The sequence below is a fragment of the Ochotona princeps genome, chromosome 12 (assembly GCF_030435755.1).
Source record: "Ochotona princeps isolate mOchPri1 chromosome 12, mOchPri1.hap1, whole genome shotgun sequence".
Classification (NCBI taxonomy): domain Eukaryota; kingdom Metazoa; phylum Chordata; class Mammalia; order Lagomorpha; family Ochotonidae; genus Ochotona; species Ochotona princeps.
In genome coordinates this window covers 27,604,184-27,631,422 of record NC_080843.1, presented here as the reverse complement: position 1 = coordinate 27,631,422, position 27,239 = coordinate 27,604,184, and the positions used below count along the sequence as shown (strand labels likewise).

The 27,239-nt window shown below is 41.9% G+C and overlaps 1 protein-coding gene across 7 annotated transcripts in view; it reads right to left on the bottom strand.

Moving 5' to 3' along the window:
- The window catches only part of KLF12 (KLF transcription factor 12), a 427,134-nt gene that overhangs the window by 38,186 nt on the left and 361,709 nt on the right, over positions 1-27,239 (bottom strand). For all 7 annotated transcript variants that reach the window (XM_058670657.1, XM_058670654.1, XM_058670652.1 and 4 more), the window contains one exon: positions 26,296-26,358. In XM_058670657.1, the coding sequence (XP_058526640.1) occupies positions 26,296-26,358 (63 nt within the window). The remainder of the gene's footprint in view (positions 1-26,295; positions 26,359-27,239) is intronic.

The window sequence follows — 27,239 nt, the reverse complement described above, 5'->3', positions numbered from 1 at the left end:
CAGGAGTTGGAACTCCATTCAGGTCCCGGTGTGGATGGAGGGACGCAGTCCTTGAGCCATCATGTGATGTCTCCAGGGTACACAGCAGCAGGCAGCTGCAAATTGGAGCTGGGACTCAGACCAATCACTGTGATCTGGGATGCAGGCATCCCACGTGGCATTTTCACTGCCCTGTCAAACTTCTGCCCTTGCAACCCACTGTTTGCACAAGCCTAACCTTGCATGATGATGTCAAATGTACTGTACTGTGGGTTACAGCACACCCCGTTAATCCTGCATTGCATTTTGACAATCAACCTCTATACTGTGTTTTGGAAATCATTATATATATCATGTAGAGTTGCATGTCAACTTTCATATAGGTACAGAAAAATCATGGCCATATATAAGGTTCTTGCTTGATTAATATAGTATTTGCCTTACAGACACCTGATACTATGCAGCTTGTGGAAATTATGAGATCATGTGAGGAAATCATAAAATGGTGAATTTTCTAGGATGTGAATTATCTTGGAGTCAGTCTTTAAGTACTATAGTTTGGACCGGCAGCTGGAACATCAAATATTCATTATGTTGATAATTAACTATGAGTTGGTGTGTATACACTGAAATTTGCAAAAACTCTGGGCCTTCTGGAGACAACATCAGTAATTAGTGTTGCTAGTCTATGAAGGAGTTTTCAAACCCTGCAGCCATCATCTCTGTAAGTGAGCTCATTCAGAGCTTTTAGAGAGCTGGAAGACAGGTCCATGCATGGAGGGGCCAGGTGGGTTGAAGATGACAACCTGGAAAGAGGAAGACCAGTAGATTCATCTTGAAGCATGCATGCTCTGGGTAGGATTATCAGCATAATGGAGTAGAGTTTTATTTCTATAGATTTATTTATTAGAAAGGCAGAGTGACACAGGTAGAAAAAGAGAAAACCAAGAGAGTTGTATGTTCTATCCACTGGCTTACTTCCCAAATAGCCAGGAGCCAAACTCCATCCTGCTCCATCACAGACTGACAAGGGCTCTAGGACATGAGTGATCATGATCCCCCAGACCCCCAAGGCACATTAACAGGCTGCTGGATCTGAAGTGGGGCAGCCACGACTTGATCTGGCACTCCAATATGGAATGCACGTATCACAGGCTGACAGCTTATCCTGCCGTATCACCACGGCAGCCCCCTAATAAGTTTCAGTCACACCCACACAGCATCACTTGTTGTAAGTATGGCACGGTGAAATTTCGAGTAAAAAAAACCCTGAAAATATAAACAAAGAGAATTATTTTGTCATAGCACTGAAAATATTTAACCAGTCTGTCTAGGAAACATTATCTCACTCCACATATGTCTATCTTACCCTTAATTTCACTCTTCTTGTTATATGAGGAGAATATTCTAAATTCTGGAGTTACTCAGTGTTTGGAGTCATTTATATAGTGGCTGATAAACACCAGCAAATACGCCTCTCTTCTCCTCCTCCAGAGGAAAGCTGCATCTTATGTAGACTGCTTTGCCAGTTTTGGATCAGATGCCTCTCATTTGTCTTTCAGCCTGGTACCCAGGTGGTTCAGCCACCTAGTGACCATCTCCATCTCCCTGACAGCATCTCTCTTATGACCAACTCGTCACTCAGGGCCCAGCCCAAGCTCCAATTCTTCCAGGTCTTCCTAACCATCACAGTACTCCACCCCCCACTGGGGGTCGAGGGAGGACTCCTTCCTCAGAATTTCTCTGCTGGCTGTGCACAGTGATGGCAGCACCAGGCTTGTGCCCCTGTAATGACTGATGTCTCCTAGGCAACCCATGTGGATTGCACCAACTGTCTACTCCTTAAGGTAGAGATTGTGGCACAGCCTTCCCAAATGTCTGAGTCTGATCACTTCTCATTTGCCACCTGCTAGCTATGTGATCCTCCTGGGCAGTTTTCCTTCCAGGGCCTTAGTTTTGTAACCTGTAAAGTGCAAATACCCTACAGATTTTGTAAAAATCAGACATCACATGTATTACACTCCAAACACAGTGCACAGTACAGGACAAGGCTCAACAATGCTACTATGATCTAATATAAGAATATCAGCAGGAATTTTTTAAGTGATCAGTAGGTAGTACCAAATTCCAGGGCCAGGCATTGAGTTCAGAGTTTAAGATGCTACTGAGGATGTCTATCCCATCTTGTAATACTCACTCCATTCCCAACTCCAACTTCTTGATAATGCACACCCTGGGAAACACAAGGGTGATGGCTCAAGCACTTGTTGCTTAAGGACCTATGTGAGAAACCTGACTTGAGTTCCAGGCTCCAGGCTCTGCCTTTGCTGTGGTGGGATGTTTAGGAGGCAAACCATCAAAAGGGAGTTCTTTCTCTGCTGCTGTCTTTCCTCCAAATAAGACTGAAAAAAATTGGGGGTCAGTGTTATGACATATGTTAAGCTCTTGCCAACACGCTAACTGGGGTGCCAGTTGGATTACCTGCTGCTCTACTTCAATCCAGTTCCCTGCTGATAGACTGGGAGAGCAGTACACGATGGTCAAGCCCTTAGGTCCCTGCTACCCACGTGGGAGACCCTGGTTCCTGACATCGACCTGGCCCATCCCCACCCACTGTGACTATTCTGGACAACGGAAGATTTCCTCTGTCTCTTCTCTGTTAGCCTGACTTTCAAATAGATAGATAGATGGATAGATAGATAGATAAACAACCTTTGGAAAAATAAAGAACAAGTTAGAGGACAAAATGATAGAATAGTGCTGACACAAGAGAGTTTCCCAGTTCAAAATCACATACTAACAGACACACTGATATACATACATGTATATATATATATGTATGCATATCAGTCTCCAGTTTTTATCATTTTAAAATTTTAGTCATATATAAATTTTTAAAATTTAATTTGCAGCTCCCTTCATCATGTGAAACTTTAAAAATACACTGATGTTCAAATAAAAGAATGGATCTCAGCATATTTCTACGCTGCCTGCCCCTATTTTTGAATCACTGTGATGTATTTTTTTCTTCTGTCTTCTCTCTAGATTTACCATGAGGCAGCCTGCGAGGCACTTCACAGAGCTGAAGTGCTCCGAAGCCTAACAAGTCACCATGGGGCCTCATGCATTAAATATTTTATTGGCAATCTTATTAATTTAACACTTCAGCTATCACTGTAACCTTTCTCTGACCCACATATTGAAAAGAAATTCATTCAAAACCTATTTATTTATTCTTCAAATTTACTTTCCGAGTTACTGAGATGGCCCATTCCTATTCTTTAAGAGTCCCTGCAGATTAGTGTCAACTCTGGCAAAGTATTGTTCTTGTGTAACCTTGAACACATCTATGCAGCATCCTTGGACTCCAGTGTTTTTTTCCCACCTATAAATTAACACGGTGGAACCAAATCATCTTTCTTGCCCTTTGGAATTTCATGACTCTATGGCTCAATTACACCAAATCTTTTATTTATGACAAACACTGAAGAATCAAGTCTGAGTTTTCATAAATTGTTAATTGGATACAAAATTTACACTAATTCTCAGTTTCATTTCCCTTGTATACTGGGCGACTAAAATAACCGTAGGAGACCCAGGCCATGACTTTGCTGTTCATTAATATCGTGCATGCATAAAGACAAAAGAAACTCTCATTTAGTTTTATTTGAAAGTTGCCTTTCACAGCAGGAAGATTAAAAAATATGTACTCTGTCATTGAGATCTAATTAAGCATCTTTAGGAAGATGTGGGAACCTCTCAGAAGACAACTGCACTCTGGCATTAAAATGTGAACATATGCAGAGACTTGAAAAAGTCTGTGGGGAAATGGAATTCAAAGGTAAGTTTACTTTGGTGCCAATTTTTTTTTTTAATCTGTGCAAGGCTTTCTTATAATTTACCATTTTTGTGAACTTTCTGAAGACCCCTTACATACCAATAATAGCAACATGGCTAAAGATCATATTCTGTTAAATGGAAGAAAATAGCTTTGGGACTAAAATCAAGATTCTTTAACTGCTTAAATAGACTTCATTAAACACACATTTTTAAGAGTTCATTCTACACCTGTTTTCCCATATCTTATCCGGAGAAGAGACTGACTTACAACAATTTCATACCCGGTTAAATTAATGTGTATCATGTTCATGAAATAAAAATAATAGTAGAGGTTAGGCACAAATCAAATCTTCTACCACAGAGAAGGGCAGGTGAAATCTATGCACACTAAGAAATTGACAAGTGTGGGCAGATTACCACAGAAAAGCTGTGTGATGTATGCCACAAAGAACAAGGGACACGATAATACAGTCAGAGTAATTTCCACCCAACATCCACCCATGAATATTTTTCCTATGTAATTGTAAATTTTTATTTGTGATTTTTTTTTTAGAAGGGAGAAAGAGAGGGAGAGAAAGAGAGAGAGAGAGAAACAGCCCACCCACTAGTTCATTCCCCAAAGGCCCATACGGGCCATGACCAGGCCAAGCCAACAGCCAGGAAATGCCAGCTCAGTCCCCTATACGGGCAGCAAGGACCTGTACATTTTAGCCAAAACCTGTTGGTTCCCAAGATGCTCAGTAGCACAGTCAGGATGGAGGTCCAGGCACTCCGAGATGCAATGTGGGCACTCGAATGAAGATCTTAGCCACTGCACCCATGCTGGTTATCTACTTTTTTTCCTCTTCATTTACTTTTAATTTTTTTAAAAAATTTTTTTATTTTTCATGATGCAGTTCCTTAGGCTCAAGGATTTCCCCTTCCATTCTCTCCCTCACACAACGCACTGCTTTCCCTGCACCCCCCATATTCTTATAAGAGCTTAGTCCCTCAGCAACAGTCACAAGTCCATCACTCTTCCATTAAAGTGTATCCTGAGATTGTAGGTATAGAGCATGGTAGAAACTCCAGCATTCTAGATTCCTGGTCATTTAAGCCAAGCGGAAGAATGGGTTGTGTCTAGTACCGCAGTCAGATTACTCAGTCTCACCTGCCTCACTGTGCAACTCAGGACAAATAACTGAAACCCTCAAGGGCTCTGCTTCATTTCTATTAAGGGGAATAAATAACTGTATTTGTTGTAAAAGGTTGTGGTAAGACTTAGACAAGTTTACGCACCCACGAAGCACTGAAGACAGTGCCTGGAAGTTGGTTAGCTTTAATAAATGTTATGCTACTCTGTCTCTCAATGCTGAGCTGGAAATGTATTAGGATAGTGTTGTTTCCCTCCAGGGAAGTTGCACATGCTCAAATAAAATTCAGTCTGAAAAAAAAAATGTACGTCATAGAGCCCATGTAGGATGCAGCGGCGAAGACAGAAAATCAATAAGAAATTTAAGGAGTTTCCTCTCTAAAAAGGTTGGAAGTCATAGCTGCGGGGCAAAGGTTGGGGAATGAACACATCAATTAGTGTCTCTTCTTTCACTTCTGTTGTCTGATATTCTCTAGAGACTCTTTTACAGCACTGCGGATTATTAATACATTCTGAATCACTCCTGCATTTACATAGAGATGATAAATAATCAAACAATATATTAGACTGGTTTTGCCCATGATGAAAACATTTGAAAATTACCTGACGTTAGCACATTCTCTTGGATGATTTTATGTTTTAAACAAACTGTCTAATTTCCAATTCCAAGTCATAATTATTCAACAGAAATGCATTGCTTTGTGAAGGATGCTAACTTCAATGGATAATGTGCACAAGAAAGGAGAGCCAGCTACCTGTCCAAAGCTAATCTGGTCAGTGACAAGACCATTATATTTATTGAATTTTCCAATCTTGTGGACTCTGTGACCAAAAAGTTGTGAGAGTGTTGTAGACACAATCATGAAAAAGCCGGGGTCACTGCTGAAATACTGCAGGGGGCTCTAGTTTAGTGTCTGTGTCCCCAACTCCCCAAACTCCTGTTTATCTGCTTACTCCCAAGAGGAAGGCATCAGGAAGTGGAGCTTCAGGGAGGAACCTGGTCATGGGGCAGAACCCCCACGCGTGGCTTTAGTATTCAGAAACGAATCCCCAGAGAGATGCCTTGCCTCCTGGGACATGGTGGCACAACAAGAGTGTGATCTCAATGAACCAGAAACAGGCTCTAAGCAGACACCTTGATTTTAAACATCCACTTCCTAGAACTATAGGGAACACATTTCTGTTGTATATACTGTCATTTTGTCTGCAGTTTTCCATTAGAGGGGCTCAAAGAGACTGAAGTCCAGGATAACGTTAGCACAAGATGTGTCTTATATCTTCTAGTTTTTTAAAGTGTGCTAGGTCTTGACTTACTGTTTCAACCATTTAGACTTTCTACTGCCCAAGGGTTAGGAGCTGTGCAGCCTGAAAGGCGCAGCCAGACCTACAGGAAAACACAGGAGGAAGGGCAGAATGGTTTCCTTTTGGCAGAAAGTATGTGAGAGCCCATCCAGGGTAACTCAAGTTACACATGGAACCACGTGACAGTGAAAGCCAAGGTACAGGGCCCCTGCAGCAGCAGCTAGGATGTGAATGGGACAACATTCCATACTGCAGCCTCCAGATTGGAGTCCCTCCTCCACTTCCAATCCCAGCTTCCGGCTCATGCACACCTGTCACCCATGTAGGAGAAGTAAATCGAATTCAAGATTCCTTGCTTTAGCCTGACCTAACCCAGCGTTTGGGAAGTAGATGGTGATCCGTCACTCCTGGTCTATTTCTTAAAAAAAAAAAAATAAAATTTAGACAAAAAATGCAAGAGTACTCAAATATTTTTAATACATTTATAAGTAAGGGCTAAAATGTGAAATAGTTTCAAACTGCTAGCCTGTTTTTACCTATTCTACCTCATTTTTTTTAAAGTTCCTATATTTTTTCATTGCTCTTACATCTTTTCTCTGAGTGTTAAATGTCCTCCACAGACTTTTTATTTGTATTTCCAGTTTCAACTCATCCTAGCAGTGTATTGCGGAACAGAAAACTGACTGCACCTTGCAGGGCAGGAGTCAGGGGGAGAAAGCTGACTCTTCATTAGCAGGCAGAGGTGTGTGTGACAAGCACAGAGGGAGCAAAAGGCCCCTCTGCTGCTTTCCCACAGCATTAGCAGGGAGCTGGATCAGAATTGGAGCAGCCAAGATTTGAACTGATGTCCACTCAGCATGCTGGTGCCACAGGTAGAGGATTAGTCTACTACACCATTGTGTCAACCCCCAGAGTTGAATCTTTAAAATTGCCTGCTGGTTTTATTCTAGCCAAACCGGAACTAAGACAGACTGAGGGTGCACTATTGGCTGAGTGCTCAAGATCACCACCATCCACACCAGAGTACCTGGGTTCATTATCTACCTCCAGGTACTTTCTGTTAAAGCAACAGGTAATGGCTCAAGGGACTACATTCCTGCCACCCACAGGGGAAACTGGGACAGGGTTCCCAGCTTCTGGCTTTGATCTCGACACAGCCCTGGTTGTTGTGGTGGTTTAAAAATGAACCAGCGGGGCCCGGCGGCGTGGTCTAGCGGCTTAAGTCCTCGCCTTGAAAGCCCCGGGATCCCATATGGGCGCCGGTTCTAATCCCGGCAGCTCCACTTCCCATCCAACTCCCTGCTTGTGGCCTGGGAAAAAGCAGTTGAGGACGGCCCAATGCATTGGGACCCTGCACCCGCGTGGGAGACCCAGAAGAGGTTCCAGGTTCCCGGCTTCGGATCGGCGCGCACCGGCCCGTTGCGGCTCACTTGGGGAGTGAATCATCGGACGGAAGATCTTCCTCTCTGTCTCTCCTCCTCTGTGTATATCTGGCTGTAATAAAAATGAATAAATCTTTAAAAAAAAAATGAACCAGTGGACAGAACTGTTTCTCTTGCTCTCATGTATCTTTTTACAGATTTATTTATTTATTTGAAAGGCAGAGTTAGAAAGAAAAGAGAATGTTTCACCCTCTGGTTCATTCTCAAAGCCTAGGAAAAAAGAAGCGAGGAACGAAGGAAAATAGGAAGAAAAGTATGTGTGGTACATGGGCGGGAGGGAGGCTCTGGGGAGGAAGTACCACTATGTTCCTAAAACTGTATTGTGAAACACATAACATTTGGTCACTTTATATGAATAAACTAATTTTCAAGATAAAAAGAGGAAGCTGCTGGAGAGGAGGCAGGACACGTCAGGTCACAGGTCAGCTGGACTGAGGAAATCAAGTCTAATTTATAGAGGACTCACTTTCTTCTGCTCTGGGCAGCCCTGGACTTTCAGAATGCAGGTTGAGAACACAAGCAAATTGGATACAAGGAGCAAGGCATAATCACCTATGAACAGCCAAACTGCTGCAGCGGGCCCCAATTCACTAACTTTTAATTGAGAAAACTTGAGCATAAGTCTTGAAATAATCCACTTGCTTCTTTATGTTCTTTCTTCTTTTCAAATTTCTCTCCAAAAGATTGAGTGACTCAATGATGGAACTAGAACAATCAGCATCAGAATACTTGTTTAAAGAATGGCCACTCTTTCCTCCTTTCTTCGTTATTTGCTAAAAGCTTATTCTCACATTAGAGGGTAAGGAACAGGCACATACTTGAAGGTAGTTCATACAGTTTGTTAAAAAAAAGGAATTAAATAGTGAGTTTACTTGGTGCCAAGACATCTTGAAAAATCACAGCATAACTTTCTCATAAAGTACATTTTCTATGAGCTTTCTGAAGATCCTTATGTACACAGATCACAAATTCATTAAATAACTGGGATGGCATGGTGGAGTAGCAAACCAAGACTCTGCCTGTGATGTCGGCATGCCTTGCAAGTGCCAGTCTGAGAAATAGTTGCTCCACTTCTGATTCAGCTCCCTGCTAATGTGCCCGGAAAAGCAGTGGAATGTGGACCAAGCCCTTGATCCCATGCATTCACACAGGAGACCAAGAAATTCCTGGATCCTGGCTGCAGAATAATCCAGCTCTAACAGGTGCAGCCATTTGGAGGATCAACCAGAGGATGGAAAATCCCTCCATATACATACATACATACATACATCCACATATGGATGTGTATAAACTGCCTTTCAAATAAAGAAAAATATTTTTAGAACATTTGTTTATTTGAAAGGCAGAGTTAGAGAGTGGGAGACACACACACACACACACACAGAGAAATCTTTCACTGCTGGTTCACTCTCCAGATGGCCATACAAGCTAAGGAAGTCAAAGTCAAGAATGTGAAACTCCAGCATGAGTGGCAGGGCCCTAAGCACTTGCGACATCTTTTACTACTTTTCCAGGCACATTAGCAGGGAAATCAATTTGAAGTTGAGCAACCAGAACCAGAACAGATGCCCTGATGGGATGCTGGCATTGCAGGTGGCAGTTTACCTCAGTGGGCCACAACACAGATCCCAACGGGCTTAGCTTTTATTTCAATTTCTCATGAACTCTCTGAAGTGCCCTCATCTATATCTACTTGTGGGCTTACATTTAAGGTTGTGGCAGAAATACATGACTGGAACCCAAAGGAGGAAGTTACAAATTCAAAGTCTCATTAACAATAGTAAGTTAGTGATGAAGAAGGCTGTTACCAAGAGAAATTAAGATGGAACTTTGGAGGATAGAAACACTTAAAAATAAGTGAAATTTCAGGAGGTAACAGGAGGAGAATAATAGAAGTGTCAAGGTTAGGGGCTGGTGCTATTGCACAGTTGATTAATGTGCTACTTACAATACGTGTATCCCATTTTAGAGTGCTGGTTTGGGTCCCCACTGTTCCACTTTGAATCAAGCTCTCTGCTCATGCATTTGGGAAGGTGACGGAGAATGGCCCAAATGCGTGGGGTCTTGCTATCCATGTGGGAGACCAGATGGAATTCCAGACTCCTAATTAAGCCCTAGTCCAGACCTGGATGCTATGGCCATTTGTGGAATGAATTAGTAGACTTCTTTCTTCCTGTCTCTACCTTCCTCTCTGTCACTCTTTCTTTAAATAAAAATAAATAAATATTAATAAATAAGTAAATGACAAGGCTAGTTTTGATATATATTACAAGGAGTGAGCTGAGTTAGTGTAACTCTCAATTTTATTACCTACAAAAAAGCCAGAATACTTCCTAACTAATAAATAAGATAATTAATGTTAGGCATATAGTTGGGGTCTTTAAAAAGTTCGTGGAATGCACATTGTAAGAAAAGCAACCATAGATTTAAAAATGTTTTGCTATTTGCCAAACATTTAAAGTCCATTTTCATTATCTATGTTCCTATATAAATGAGTCTTATATTCCCTTAGGATAAGCGGTCCCCATAAATCTTCAATTCATTTGTGGGAGTCTGCACTTCAAACGTGATGGTATTTGCAAATGAGACTTCTAGAAGGTGACTTGGTCAGATTGAGGATGGGGCTCCCAGGATGAGCTTTATCCTTCTAAGAAGAAGAAAGGCCAGCGTGCAGATGTTGTCTCTTCACCTGTGTGGCAGGCAGGGATGTAGAAGAAAGGCGGCCTTTGGCAAGACAGGTGGAGAATCCTCTCCAGGACCCACATCAGCCCGGGCCTTGATGCTGGCGTCCCAACCTCCCCCACTATCAGAAACCAAGTCCTCTTGCTTAAGCCAATCAGTCCACAGTATTCTGTCATGAAAGGTCAAGTACATGTAAGTCTTCATTTGCTGAGTTCTGAGGAATGAGGTCTTTTTCACAGATGTTGACACAGAAGAAATGCTAATGGAGAGGTGTATGACTTGAGGCTAAAAGCCAATAGGAAATGGGTTTGAACCAGCATCCCGTGCATACCAAGCCCGCGCGTTTCCATTGCATTGCTTGGGTTCATATTCATTTTGATTCATCCACCCCAGGTCAGTTTTAAAGTTTTTAAAACATTACTGGAGAATAAATGCATGCAGTCCATAGTGTAAAGGCCCATTCTCCCTCTGTGCCCAATTATAACACCAGATTTGCTTTGATAAGTCACTTCATGTAGAGTGAACCTTCTTCGGTTTAATCATGAAGAGGCTCCTCTTGGTGTGTGCTCTGGGCCTACGTACCCACAATTAGTGGCAATTCTAGGAAAACCCAGCTTTTTAGCTCTAGAAAAGGTAAGGCTATAACTCAATACCAGCCAGGATGAACATTTTACACAGTGGCACCTGTTGAGTCAGTTAACAGATTAAAAAGAAAGAAGAAAGATACTTATTGTTTGTTCAAAATGTGAAAATATCATTTCCTTTCATCCTGTTAAACTACTGCCATGGCACTTAAATCTTGTCCCAAATATTACTTCCAGAGTTGCACTGTTTGAAGTATTTCTATCTTGGAAGGTATGACAATGAAAACTACAAGGATGATTTCTGCATCCATCAGTATTCACAAGGAACAAGAGTCACTGAATCAGCACCCCAAAAGGACAAAGAAAGTTTGCCCCTCAAATCCCATCCAGGAGAGATCCTGTTTCACCGGAGTCATTACCAGGAAACAGAAAGGGTACGCTGCTATTCCTCAAGCTCTTTTCACTCAGCCATGAAGAAGTGCCAGGCAGAAGAAAGCAGAGACTGGGTATTAATGTAAGCCTGATGATTAAATTCAGGATCAAGTGGATCAGAGGGATGGCCACAAAAGTAAAAGTCAGGTGGAGGAATGCATTGGAAGCCTAATCCTTATTATACCACAGGGCTTAAAGAAATAAGAAGAAAAAGCACTTTCACAATACTTAAAAAAAAGCATCAGCAAAGGAAGATAAATTTAAAAGGCAAACCAGAGGTATTTGGTAGTACTGTGTCATCTATAAAGTAGTTTCCTAAATAATCCATTGATTACCACATAATCCCTATAAAATAAATAGGCAAGAGCAAGCAGGGGAGAATTGATCTCACTTCAGATTACATCATTGGGGAGTGACAGAATAAGAATAGAAGCTCGGGTTCTGAAACTTAGGCCACTGTTCCTTTATTATGCTTTAAACTCTTTGTGAAGCATAACATTATAACAGACGGAAATGATGTAACTAATATTTACATGGTGTTTCACAAAAAACTCTCTTCTTATTGCCTTGTGGATATTAATATTTTCACTTTTCCTAAGATTTTAGTAAGGAAGGGCAAATGGTCATCCAAATTAGAAAGGACAGGCGGGCACTGTGGTAGAGTAGTACGAGCCGTCGCACAGGACTCTCGCAGCTGGTACTGTTGTGCTGGTTCAAGTCCTGGCTACTGAATGTCTATCCAGCTTCCTGCTAACACGTCTGAGAAATGATGAATTAAGATTCAGGTACCTGAGTTCCTGCCACTCACATAAGATACAAGGATAGAGTTTCTGGATCCCACTTTTGGCTTGGTCCAGCTCCAGCTGTCGCAATTTAGCAAATAGATCAATGGAGTGAATGGAAAATCTCTGTCTCCTCTCCTCTCTGCTACTTGGCCTTTCAAATAAATGAACCAACAAATATTTTTCAAAAGGTAGAAAGGAATTCATTAAAGTCAGAAGATACAAATTCAACTCCCAGATGGAACTGCTGGGCAAAAAGGTGGAGAGTCATCTAGTGTCTTGGCCTCAAGTTTTCCCTCCAAGAAAATAAGGATATTGAAAGAGGCATATTCATTTCACTGATGAATAGTAACCTCTAGGGTGGACTATGTCAACCAATGGACCTTGGAAGAATTTCCTCACCCTTGGAACAACAAAATCAATGACATGTCAGAACTGTCAAAACCATTTAAACCGTACCCTCAGATCATGCTCCACATCAGGGATCCCAGGATGACATCAAGTGGCCGTCCCCCAGCCCCAAGTACTGATGTGGTTAGACTGTTGGGAGCAGCCCCCGCTTTCTCTCCCTGCTACTCCCAAATACAGGAAAACAAATAAACAAACAAACAAAAAACCTGAAAACAATTGTCTCACCCACTTTCCCCCATTTCTTGATCCTCCCGACTCTAATCAGTGGTCCATATGGGTATACATCCTTCTCAACTGTGCAAACATCATCAAAAATAAAATGAATATTTTTTAAAAAAATTATTGTTCTCCAAACCACTATATGCTGTGCTCAAAGCTAATAAGAGAGATCTTCACACTTGAGGGCCTCTGCCTTGAAGAGAAGCTGTGAGGAACACTATATACAGGCAAGAAATATTTAGATTAAATCAGAGTAAGTGTGGTAACATGGCTCATCAAGTGGCACAGGATCAGAGAAGAAGAGGCAGATGGAGTAAATACTGTAGAGCAGTCTTTACAAGAGAAATTAAAATTTGTAATGTTATAACTCATCTTTCCATTGGCTTGAAAGGCAGAGGGATTATCTATTAGCTCACTCTCTAAATGTCTCTAATAGCTGTGCTTAGGCTAAGCCAAGGTCAGCAGGCAGGAGATTTTTCTGGGTCTTCCATGTGCATTGCAGGGACCTTAATCCACCACTTGCTGTCTCCCAGGCACGTGAGCAGGAAGTTGAATGAAACACGGAGTAGCTGGAACTTGAGCCAGGCACTCCAATATGGAATATGGACATCCCCAAGGTTAAGATGTAACCCACTGTATCACAATGCCTGCCACACAGAGATCTTTTTGAGTTTTCCAGAATTAGTTCCCTTGGCAACCCAGCCATTTTGGCATATCTAACAAATTCAGTGTGGCTGGAACTTAGGGTCCATGGAGATGAGAACATTTTATAGGAAATGAGATTGTCAAGAAAGAAAAGAGTTGTGTGATGCAGAGGCCTCATATATGGTGGTCACGATTTTCACTTTCTACATGATGGCAGACTCGATTATTTGAAAGGCAGAGTAAGAGCGAGAGTAAAAGAAAGTGAGATAGAGAATGTGAGAGTGTGTGCACGTGACAGGAACTATTCACCAGTTCACTCCTTATATGGCTACAACAGCCAAGTCTGGAACAGGCTGAAGTCACAAGCTAGAAACTCCAGTAGGGTGTTCCACATAGGCACAGCGGCCCAAGGACTCGGGCCATCTTCCACTGCTTTCCTAGGTGCATTAACAGAGTTACATTGGCATTGGAACAGCCACGACTTGAACTGGCATTACAACAGGGGATGCCAGTGTCAGAAGTGGTAGCTTAACGTGCTCTGCCCCAATGCTGGCCCTTCCAGAGGCTTTTGTTGATCACAATCAATAGATTACTTTCCAGCAACTTCCCATCACATTCCTGTGGCTTTGTCGTCAACACACTTACTGGTATGAGACATGTCTACCTTAGGATACTACAGGTTGAGCCCTATGCAGCCAGCTCCCTGTGTGCCCGCTGAAACAGTGTCCCCAGAAAACATAAAGGTAGGTGGATCACTGATAGTGCAGTAATTTTACTGGATAAGGGGAAAAATGATAGAACACAAATGTTCTGGAAAAGGAATGATGTTATCAAGTTAAAAGAATTAAATTCTAGCAATTTCAAAAGTAATCAAATTGAAGGTGACACAGTCAACTTAAACTGTAGCTGAAACTTGAACAAGGCCAAGAGAAAACAAAAATGGCAAGGCCATGTAGGTCTGCATGGCAGGCAGGGAGAGCAGAGATTCAGCTGGCAGCACAAGGGCTGAACATAAACAAGAAGCACCCTTGATTGCCATGCTGCTTCTAAAAGGCTTTTCTGGTATCTTCCAGTATTTTCTGAAGTACCTTCCCCCTGAAATCCTTCATCACAGTCATCAACAACAATCACATCTCCCACCGAGGAGAAGAGAGTGGAGAGGCCTATGCGTAAACGCACACACCTATTCTCTTCATATTTTCTCACCTTTTTGTGATAACATGTTTTGCTAGAGTGCTCCTGGGGGTACCCTTCACACAGAATCCTATGGGAATAGTGCCTGCTGAGGTTGTGCAATATGGCAGCCCTGAAAAGAGAGACTCCCAGGCCCAATGTAGCTATATAAGACCTCGGGCTGAGCAGGAGTGGTTATTTGGGAGATTTTTTTTCCATTATAAAATATTCTGAATAGAAAAGAATTCAAGCCTTGCACAGTTCATTTATAATAATCAGAGTCATGTCTGACTTCACCTGACACCCTTGGGATCCCTGCCACCTACCAGTGCTCCCGGACCTCTTGGCTCTCACCTTACAGGTCTTCTCTGGGAGAAAGGAAAAGTCCACCAACCACACAATTTGATGAGAAACTTATTTTCAGTGGTGCACTGAAGATGAATATTTGGAAAAGACAGTCCAGACTGGGGCAAAGCATTCTCCACCAGCCGGGGAATGAAGACTTCCAATATAAGAGAAAGAGTTCTGAGGACTAAAGTTGTTGGGGGTCAGTATGCTACTGGCAACATGGAAACACCAAATGGGTCACCAATCTCCTGGGGAATGCACACACACTGTCAATGCCAACAGGGTATGGGAGACAGGAAAGAATCAGGGTAGTCGTATTTACACAGGGAGGCTAAGTCCCTGGGCTGCACGTCACTTGTACAATTCTAGCAAGGTCCACTATAAAGCAACTTACCAATTTTTATCTCTAGGTGGCAGCAATTTTCTTCTATTCTTCACAGGGTTGACTGGCCTTTGTTTCCTACCTCCAGTATAATAGATCTCCATACTCCTTGTCTTTCCCAAATAAACACTTCACGGCTTGTGCAGTTTGGGCAAGATTACTGTAACTCACTTTCACAGTAAGGAATCTGTCCATTCTCTAGTTGATCTTCCAAGAGCACAAAATAGTTCAGGTTTAAAGTGAAAACCAACACAAAGGTCTTTTCTTTCTTCATACCTATAAACTGTAAATGCTAAGAAAAGCTCTGCTGCTTTTTTTTTTCTTAAAGGCCTCTTATGGAAAAACAGGTAAGAATAAGAGGAATAGAAAAAGATATGGACTCGGAGAAATTTCTACTTTACAATAACATCGATTTACCCCTACATTCAGGGCAGAAACGAAGAATGAGTGATCACACAAAATGACAGTAAGAGAGCTGACCCCTTGTTTTACTTCATCTTCACAGAAACTTACACCACATCTGTTATTTGGTTTAGATCTAACATGGTCCCCTTCTGGAAGACATATTTACCTAATATATTGAACCACAGTCCCACCAAAACACACCCAAGGGCTCAGGATTCTATTTTGTTAGAGTTAAGAGAGGCACAAAGGACTAGAAGTAAATTAGAGCCTCATTTGTGGCTGCAGTAAATGCTGGGCGTGCCGATGAATCACAGAGGTGGTAGTACAAGATGGCTTTTATGTGAAGTTTAACTGTGACTCTGGGCTAATGCCTGGGGTTTATGGAGCACACTCGCTCAAGGTGATACTAGGGGGAGTATGATCTCTTGGGCACTCATCACAGGCCATAATTCGAATAGTTCAGGACTGACATCATTCATTCACTCACTTAAGAGAAATACTGAGGTGCTGGAAACACAAAGACTTAACTAATGCTACACCAGGTCCCAGGCTCTTACACAAGCATTAGGCCTCTCATAGAAGATGCCTGTTTTCTTTGGTCTATATCACTGTGATAACTACGTATGTTTTGTTTGCAAAGCTAGATTTTTAAATGCATGAATTGAGGTAGGATTTCTAGAGAAAGGAAGGTTTATGGGAAGTAGAAGTAGACAAACTTGGAATGGAAGTGTCTGGACTAAATATCCCTGTTATGATTTGGCTATTCAACAGCTGTGAGGAAGACCTGAAAAAGTTGCTTCTTTTCATTGTTAACAACCCTAAGAAGTTCTGTTGTCCAAGGAAAAACACTCAAGTTCATGGTCCTATAAACACTACTGCCCTTAACATCAGCCTGTAGTTCATACAACAGTAGGGCAACTGGATGGTGCTTGTTTATGAAGGATCCTCCTGTCCATCCTTTGCTGCTATGAATGCCTCTTTCTCCTTTGAGCAATTCCTGCCCCCTCTGTGGTCATATGATTGTTAACCAAGGCACTTTCCTGTTGGCGCAAGCTGAGACCAAACACACTTAGTCCTTATCTGGTTACTGCTACCAGTGTGATTCTGAGGAAATGACAAGAGGAGCTGGAGCCGGGGTTGGGGAGATGCAGGAGTGCCTAGGCTTGTCCCTGCTTATCAAGTCCTGCTCCCTGGGCTCTGGCTACTGTCCTGGCTGTGCTTCCTAAGACCCACCAATCTGTTTTTGTCTTAGACGAACCACCCCCTCCCCCACCACGCAAGTGAAGGAAAATGTAGACAAAGATAACAGCTGAGTAGAGAGTGGACTCTAGCAGATACCTTAGCCCTCCCATGGCTATGCGTAAATTAGCTGTAACTAACACCTATGTATGACTGGGATGGGTTTTGGGGCCAGCATAGTGACATAATGGATAAAGCCACTGTTTCCAACATCAGTATCCCATTTGTGCACTGGTTTGTATTCAGTTATTCCTTTTCTGATCCCTGCCCTGCTAACGGACCTGGAAAGACAGTGGATAACGAACCAAGTGTTTGGGGCCCCACCACCCATGCAGGAGATCTGGAGGAAGCTCCAGCTTTGGCCTGGCCCAGTCTTAGCTGTTGTGGCCTTTTGTGGAATGAACCAGCTAATGGAAGATCACTTTCTTCTTCTGTCTTTCCCTACCTCTGTAACTCTCTCAAATAAATAAATCTTCATTAAAAACAAAATAAGAATAAATACTTTAAATGTTACACAATACCTGTTACACTTTTAAAATTGATCAAAATAAATGTCAGTTATGAGGATACTGGTCTTATCTTGAATAATCCAGTACTAGAACAAGAAATATAGTAGTAAGTTTTAAGGAAATTATTAAGAAACTTCACAAAAACCTAAGGGTCAGTTGAGGAATCTCAAAATAAGGTAAAACATTTTATTTTAAAATTGCTAGTTCACTGTATGCTGTGCCAGAGTTTTCCAGAAAGTTCATGTAAATGCAGGATGCTTCCTTTGGTGCAAAAAAATCTGAAATGTATAAACAATTATTTTTATGACATGCATTTTTTTCCATAAACTTTCAAGATGGAATACAGCAAGAAATCTGTAGCTAGAAAGGTAATGTTACCAATTAGGGTTGACAGGTGAAAACCAAAACAAACCTGACTCACTGAACACCCTTGCAAGAAACAGTGTAAAACTTACCATCGCAAACAATATTCTCAAGTCTATTCATGAACATATAGTATTTTTTAATTGGGTTCCAATTTTGGCTTAAGTCTTTCAATCTTATATCTTGAAGATGGCCATGGCTTATAACTTACAGCCATTTTTTAGCCCGGTTGTGCTCACTAAAAAGACTACAAAAGTAGCTTCTCTAGAGATGTATGAAATAAGATCCTTGCTTTCATTTGGATTGTTAATTACAGCATTCTTGGTACTGCAACTACCATCTACAGATCCATACTTACATACACTTCCATACAGAGACATGGCTAGTCTTTGCTTTATTTGTTAATGACTCTGCATAGCCCCTGGTTCTTCACGTTTCATTACAAAGCGGCCATTAAAGCTCTACATCTGCACAGGTTTAGCAAGGAAGGTGCTGCAATAAAGGACAGCTCACGTGGCACAGGATAAACCCTACCAGAAGCGGTGTGTTGCAGAGCCTTCCCAGAAGACGCCAGGATTCCAGATTTACTCAATTTTAAATAACTTTTACCCGATGAAACCAACATAATGATTATAGAGAAAACGTGCTAGGAACCCCAGAATCACAAGCAAGTTACGTTGAAAGGTCAGCTAATATCTGCCCGTCACGTGCAATTATTTAATATGACAGATGTTTTATGACATGTTGGTACAACACCTGGCCACACTGCTGGGAAGATACCATGTACCAACACACAGGGCACCGACACGTCCTGTAGGATCACAGATCGAGTTCTCTCAACATCACATGCTCTGAGTGCACACTGGCAAAAACAAGGCTTCAAAAAGCTCGCGGGAGAGCTGCACTCTCTTTACTTCCATTTTCCTATGAACCTTTTGAAAGCTTCTCTATATAATAAGCATTCCAAGCTTCCAAATCCAAAATTTGAAATGGTCTGAAATAAAAGTCTTAAATTGCAGAGTATTTACGATTTCAGAGAGTTTTACATCTCAGGTTTTGAACTCATGGACTAGGGAGCTCCGTGGGTAAAGTCCATGCAAATTTACACAAATCTGAAGAATTTTGAATCTGAAACTCTCTGCTTGCCTCTATTTTAGACAGCGTTACTCAACCTGGACTTGGGTACTTTAAAGTAGAGACATTCATGAGCTAGAATGACGTTAGAGACCTAATTCTATAATTGGAGAAATTGTTCATTTTCCTAAATAATCTCTGTATTTTAAGCAAATTAGAAAAATCCACTATTACCAACAGAAAAGTAAATCACTTTGATCATGGAAGGTTTTGGCTGAATTCCGTTAACAGAGAATACAAGTAAATTAGACCAACATTCTTTCATAAGATCACTTTGGAAGATGGGCCACAAGTTTAAAGCATATGTAATTGTCAATAAGCAAAAATTTGAGAGGGCGACAGATGTCACTGAAGAATTTAATTGCTGACACTGCATTGTCAATTTGGGGAAAAAAACGGTGTGAATTCATCACCCTTGAAAGGTACTTCTTGTTATTTTACTTCAGTTTGTTTACAGCGACCTTGCAAAAGATTCATTATTATATCAACAATGACCCATTTTTTTCAATCTGTTCCTGAACACAAGAGAGAGCATGCTGGCAATTCAAACCTTGGGGCAATCTCCTATTACTAATGTGTTAACACCCAATGTAAACGTATAAAAAAGAAAACCATAAAATCCAGACTTCTGGGGCAGTAGAATATTCACGCATGAAGTTGACACATAACATCATAATTTTTTGCTCTGAAGTTGAGAAGCAAGGCAGCGGCAAACAGCAGCAATTAAAAGAGCACAATCAATATTATCTATAAATAATGAGTATGTAAGGATCTGCAAGATGAAAAGTTGACATTTTGGCCAGGAGTGAAAGCCATGTACTGGTGTTCACAGCGACATCTTCATTAGGCCTCTCCTATTTCTCCTGCTCTCCCATCACATCAATCTAACGGACTTTGCCAGGTAGAAGCCGTCTGCTTAGCTTGTAATGAATTAAACATCCATGCTACTGCAGTTCACATTTCTCTTGTAGACAGACACCTGCCACGGTAGTAGAATGAGTACTGAACAGATATGCAGAGGCTTAGAAATATGACCCGGTTTGACATTTGACATGTTTGTCTGGGGGAATCTATTTTTACACATTAAAGCAAAGAAGTTGTGCTGAACTTCGTAATTTCTTACATTTCTTTTCCTGCTCTGAGATCCTTAATTTCAAAATGCTCTGTGTCTATGTTGAGGTCTGCATCAACCTCAGCTTTCAAATATTTCCAAATATCATCACCTTCACTGCTTCCCTCGATTAAGGAGAAAAGTTTAGACAAGGAGGAGTGTGATTTTTATGAAAAAAATTCATACTAGTTGTAGTCCTAAACAGATTCCACACAGTCATGTCTAACATTTGCAACTAAATGGATATAAATATTTAAGTTCACTGCAGCACTGTATATCCAACACTAAGCCACTGAAGTGTGAAAGGGCTCTGTCTAGACTCCATAAAGCTTTGTGGCAAAGAGCATTTTTCATACTCAAATATGAAATTTGATTCACATGCACAATGTACCAAAATATACATAGAATTGATTTTCAAACTGGGACCTTTTTGTGTATATAGCTACTTTAAAATATCCAGCCATCCTTGTAAGATATAAATTATAATGGAAACCAGTGGTGACAGCATCCAGTTGGCTAATCACCTCTACTTTACTCATGACAATTTCTATTAACACTGCTCTATTTTCCGATATCTTATAAACAGCCCTTAAAATCTCTTAACATGCGTAGGAGGGAAAAGATATTTTTCCTTTCCCAGCAATCATTACTGTAGAGAAGAAACAGTCACCTTCATTTAGGGCCACTGGTGAAAAAAAGAGGAGAAGTCTGGCATATGAGATAAAGAAATTCTCATGGCTATACCCCAAAGGGTTCTGCAATCAGCAAATATTCCCTGAGGATGGTAGCACTAACAGAGAGAACAGAGTTTATGTCTGGCTTGGATTGGCATGTTTGATTAATTCAATAATAATTGCACTATGCAATGGTTTAGTAACTTTTCTATTGGGGTGCAAATATTTCCTGCATGATGTTCCTATTGCATTCTTTGTATTTTTTTAAAAGATTTATTTATTTACTTAAAAGGCAGAGTTGCAGAAAGGGAGAGACAGGTTTAGAGAGCCAGTTTACTCATGAAATGGTCATTCTGGCCCCAATTGAAGCCAGGAATCTGAAATTCCATCTCTGTCTCCAATTTAAATGGCACTTGGGTAAACCTTTGCTGCTTTCACAGGTCTATTAGCAGAGAACTGGATCAGAAGTGGTACAGCTGAGACTTGCAGTAGCACTCAGAGGGGATACTCATGTCACAGGCAGTGGCTTAACCTGCGGCACCACAACGCAGCCCCAAAGATGTCACTTTTCAAATCCATGCTATGCAAAGAAAAATACTACTTAAAACTGTTAACCTTCAGGGCCAGAGTCATGGCTCAACAAGCTTATCCTCTAGCCTGTGGCGCCAGCATCCCATAAAAGAGGCCAGATTGTGTCCCAGGTGCTCCACGTCCAACCCAGCTTCCTGCGTATGACCTGGAAAAGCAGTAGAGGATGGCTCAAATCCTTGGGTCCCTGCACCCATGTTGAAGACCTAGAAAAAGCTCCTGGCTCCCAGCTTCGGATCTGCTCAGCTCTACCTACTGCAGCCACCTGGGGAGTGAGCCAGCAGGTGGAAGGCTTTCTATCTCTGTCTCTCCTTCTCTCTGTTAATCTGTTTTTCCAATAAGACAAATAAGTCCTTTAAAAAATGGAAACCATCTTTACTCAGTAAAACACTGGTTTGATAAGCTCAAGCACAGCCTCCGACTTCTAGGACCTCTCACTGGTCATGCATTGCCTATGAAAAATTCAAATGTGTAAGATCAAGCCTTTTTACCTTTTAGTAAACTTTCATTACTTAGTGAACATTATTTTTTTAACTGGAGCTCCTAGGTTCCCAAGGTCACGGTTCCTAAGCCTCATGTGCGGTGTTCTGTGTATGTGATTGAGGCCGGAGCCAAGCTAGCTGCACTTGACATCTAATTATATAAATATACACCAACTTCTATTTTTGGGAGAGCAAGTATCACTTTCCCTTCCTCTCCCCATTGTTAGCATGAGTACTGAGACTTGCTAAGGTTTCAAAGCCAATCGTTCACAAAGAAATAACGAGTGTTTGCCCTCTTTTGAGAAGATGCTGGGTGATTGATGGGCCCTTCTCCCAACATGATGACTTCATGGCACTTACCTCAGGGAAGATCCCCAGCAGTTCATATCATAGACATTTGAGCTAACTCATGACCAAATAGTGTAACACTTATCAAATCTATATGTGCTCCTGCTACAGTTAATTCAGAAATGTTGCCACGTCTTTTTATGTGTATTTCAATCTATAAGGGAAACAGGTGCTCAACTCTGCTCTTTCTACTAATTCTAGGTTTTTCGCTCAAAAGCTTTCTTGTCTGGCAATGGATTATCTGACAGTCTACTTCCTTCCTATATTCATCTTTCCATACACACTTACTCTCAAAGCTGGTTTTTAGCAGAGTTAACATAGATTGCATTTCTTTAAAGCACTGTCCACAGGCCCAGTGCGACAGCCTAGTGGCTAAGGTCCTTGCCTCGCATGTGCTGGGATCCCATCTGAGTGCCAGTTCTAATCCTGGCAGCCCTGCTTCCCACGCAGTTCCTGTTTCTGGCCTGGAAAAGCTGTCAAGGACGGCTCAAAGCCTCGGGTTCCTGTACCCTCGTGGGAGACCCAGATGAGGCTCCTGGCTCCCAGCTTCAGTCATGGCTTGGCTCCAGCCGTTGTGGCCTCTTGGGGAGTGAATAAATGTACGGAAGATCTCTCTCTCTGTCTCTCTTCCTCTCTGTATATCTGACTTTCCAATAAGAATAAAATACATCTTTTTTTTTAAAAAAAAGCATTGTCCACTTAGTATTATATATGTGTTAATCCGGTAATGTGTGTGTGAATGGGTGTGTACCATTAATACACACATCCAGGGAACAACTGAGAGCAGCAGGTCTTAAAGAAATGCCTTCCACGCCCCCGCCCCCACACACACAAGCTCTCTCTCTTTTCAAAGAGTTAGTCCCTTGAGAGCACAATGTTTAATTTATTTTTCTAATCTAAGATTTTTTTATAGTGCCTGAGACTGTAAATAAATGCTGTTGAATAAATAAATATTGGGTTTTCTCAAGGCTGGTAGTAAAAGTCCTCTTTTGTCTTTCATGGCTTACTTCTTTAGAGATAAAAGCGGTTTAAACGCACTAACCAAATAACAAGCTGTGAATTATGTAGGACAAGGTATCATGACTCCAGTGGTCCCGAAAAGGAAAGGCAAGAAGAGAAAACACATTCTTTCACAGGTAGCCACTGGAAATCAGGCTGCGGCACCTGGATTTCACAACGGACAAGCGTGTGCGCTCCCCACCAGCTCTCTGCTCACTTGAGCACCTCATCTGGTCCAGGTTCAATGACGTTTTTGTAGCACAGTTTGCCTCGGACTGAGAAAGAACATAAATCCCATGCCATTGAGAATGGATCTGCTTTCTCCCTTTCCTTTTACCTAGCGACCTTGGCTTACCAGATCTCGCGGGGGACTATATACTTTAGCAATTGTGAGCGGCCAGGAAGGACGTGGCAGTGTATCAGCAAAGAGCTGCTTCACTTTTTCCTTCTTGAAAGAGAAAGGCATACTATTTCACAACATCACCAAGCTATTGTGAGGGTTAATTAGATTTAATGGGGGAAGGGAGGTGAGCTGATTAGCCACCATTCAAATTCAAAGTGTCATTATTTTGTGTCTAAAAATAATACCGATCTCAGAATAAAATTAATTTGGAAGCCCAATCTTGCTAATCATCTTCTCATATTAGGAAAAAAAAAAAAGCCATAGCTAGTAACCAAAATCCCATTATAAGCATAATCCAAGGAAATAAAACAAAGATCTGTGAATTTCCATTCATCTTTGAATAAAACACATATTTTTTCTACTCTATTCTGCTTTTTTTTTTTTTTAAATGATACATTAGGTGTTGAAACATCAGTTTGATAGAATAGAATAATGTGAGAAAACCACAGATTTTGAGGCCACACTAATTTTATTTTGTTTTGACATGGAGCCCTCATGAAAAACTTTGAAGCTACGCCTTTAAACATTTAGGAATCAGCATTCTGTGGCTGAGAATCCCTTCCAGCCAGTTTTAGCAAGTTCCTCTCTATGATTTAACTCAACAAATAGTTAGCTAAAGATCTTTTTTTTTTAAGAGTTATTTTTTATTTGGAAAACAGAATTAGAGGAGAGAGGTTTTCCACCTACTAGTTAATTCCCCAAATGGCTGAAGCCAGGACTTGTTCTGGGTGTCTCAGGTGGGTGCAAAGGCCCAAGCACTTGGGCCATTTTCTGCTGCTTTCCCAGGTGCATCAGCAGGGAGCTGGAGCAGAAATTGACTAGCACACAATGTGGGATTCCAGTGTCCCTGGCAGAGACTCTACCAGCTATGCCACAATGCTGACCTCAAGGAAGACCCTCATCAGTCTCAAAACAAAATCCTCAGGGTGCTTGAGGATGTAGCACAGAAAACAACGGACTATACTACTGTAGTAACAGTGGGGGAAATCTGTGGGGGGAGGGGAAATGGGGACCTGAGGAGGGGACATCCCTGAGCCTAAGCAATTGTATCATAAAAAACAGTGTTAAAAATCATCTAAAAAATAATCATTGGGCTCGGCAGCGTGGCCTGGTGGCTAAGGTCCTCGCCTTGATCCCATATGGCCGCTGGTTCTAATCCCGGCAGCTCCACTTCCTCTCTATCTCTCCCCCTCTCAGTATATCTGACTTTGTAATAAAAATAAAATAAATCCTAAAAAAAATAATCATCAAAATGAACATAATGGATACATTGTGAAAATCCTCAGGTATGGAAGTTGAAGGCAGCCGTGGGCACAGTGGTTACTGTTTAGGATGTTGGTATTCCCTATCACAGTGCTGATTCTGGCTTCCTGCCAACACACCTTGGCAACAACAAGTGTTGGTGTAAGTGCCTGGGTGCCTCCACCCACAAGGGAAACGCATCTGAGCTTCTGGCTTCTGGCTGTCTGGCTCAGGCTCTGATGGTGCAGGAAACTGGGGAGCAGCCCAACCGATTAAAGCTATTTGTCTTTGACCTTCTGCCTTTTGAATAAATAAGTAAATAGATATGTATTTTTAAATTTCAAGTCAGTATTTGAGGAAAATATGGTGGCTAACTCTCACTAAAAGGTTTATCATGTCTTACAAGAAGGAAACATTCTTTAAAAGGTAATATTTGACAGCCTTAGAAAATTGGTTCATATCTGCCAGGAAAAAAAAAATGTGGGTTCTTGGTGGGGGAAGAGTTTGTTGTGGTCACAGGCAGTTATTTCAGGGTCACAAGCTTGGAAATCATGCCTCCACCAGCCACATGATCCTTTCTGCCCACCTCTGATGCACCTATCACCACCTGGAACCTGAGAGGGGTGGCATTGTGTTGTGTAAGCGCTTCCCTCTGAAGCCCCTGGAAAGGCCCGTGACAGGAGGCGGTTCTCTCTCTTGGTCACGTGCTACCATCACTCTGACATTGACTCTAGGCTCCCCAGTACCTGCTTGCTCTCTGGCTTCCCGCAGACAGACTCCAAGGACAGGCAGCCCCTGAGCAAGGCCCCTGTGTGTCTGTATTCCTCACCCTCTGTTCACTGCTTGGGCAAGTCAGTGAAAATACAAATGCTAAGATGCTTTGTGTTTCTAATTGGTGTACTTTCAAGAGTTCCAGGAGAGGTGAGGGCTAGCGGAAATAGAGTGTGGACAGAGAAGCCGGGGGAAAGGTGAATGTCTATAGCTTTGTTAGTGTGTCCAGGTTGCTCATCTCATGTCTGTTAGGATAACTGATATTGCTGGGGAAGCTGGGACATACGTCTTTAGTTTAATGGATGGATTTCATGGTAAAGACCATTTGTTCCTCTCAGAGTTTCAATTTAGACTGGATTGCCACGTGGACTTGTCATTTGCTAATTTCTACTGGGTCCTATCATCACCGAGCTTGGTAAGAAAGACTCCTTAATACATCCTAGACTTTGGCATCATCTTTCTCATACCACACAACTAGTTTTGGCTAGAAAGGAACTCTCTCACATTTACGTAGAACGTTTCAGATGAGATGGATATTACATGTTCAACTTGCGAAATGTATTCTCTGAAGAGAAGCAGGCATAATTCTTTTAATCTGGAACACAGCTCTCAAATTTTCCCAGAAGACCTGCATGTAACTCACAACTTAAAACCAGTCACAACTGGGTACTCACCAAGCAAACTTCTGATTATTCATTCGATTTCCCCGGACTCTTGATACTGGGGACGGATGAACCCTGTAGTTAGATCAGAGAAAGCTGGTTACTGACAAAGCATATTTCTGATGGCTAGTGAATAATAAAATACAACAAAAATACTTGGCATCTGTTTTACAATTTCTTTGAGATTCCTTGATTACCTTAGAAAATGGACGCAGTTGTCCCAGTGCCTGCAACGCTGCATTCATTCTTGCTTTCTTCACCATCCTCAAGAACACAAAGGTTTTGGCTGGCATTGTAGCCTAGTGAATTAAGCCGCCACCTGTAAAGCTGGCATCCCGTATTGGTACTTGTTCGTGTCCTGGCTACTCCCATTTTCAATTCAGCTTCCTGCCACTTGGCCTTGGGAAGTAGCAGCAGACGGCCCAGGTGCTAGGGCCCCTACACCTGTTTGGAAGACCTGGAGAAAGCTCCCGGTTCCAGGTCTTTGGTGTGGCCCAGCCCTGGCCATTGGGAGTGAACCAAGGATGGAAGATCTCTACCTTAATCTTTTTAACTCTGCCTTTTGAACAAATAAATACATCTTTAAGAAAAGAAAAAAAAAGGATTATAAAGGTTTGACGTGCTGTTTACTGTCAGGGCTCCCAAAGTAGGCCTACCAGGTTTGCTAACTGACACATTCATTCATTCATTCATTCAGTCCAACAGTGACTGCAGATCTAATCCCTTCTAGGGATGAGGGGGGATGAACTTTGGCAAAGGCAGGGCACTCAGAGCCTTCCCTCGCTGAACTTTCTGCGTATCAGTCCCTGAAAAGGGGGTACACCAAGCTGGTTTAAGAGCCCCCTTCTTCTCTCACTATCTACACACCATTTAGAATCCTAGGACAGTAACTTTAGCCAGGTGTCCAGAAACCGAATTGGCAGTCATGCAGCTGGAGGGGCGGCTGGTTACCAACA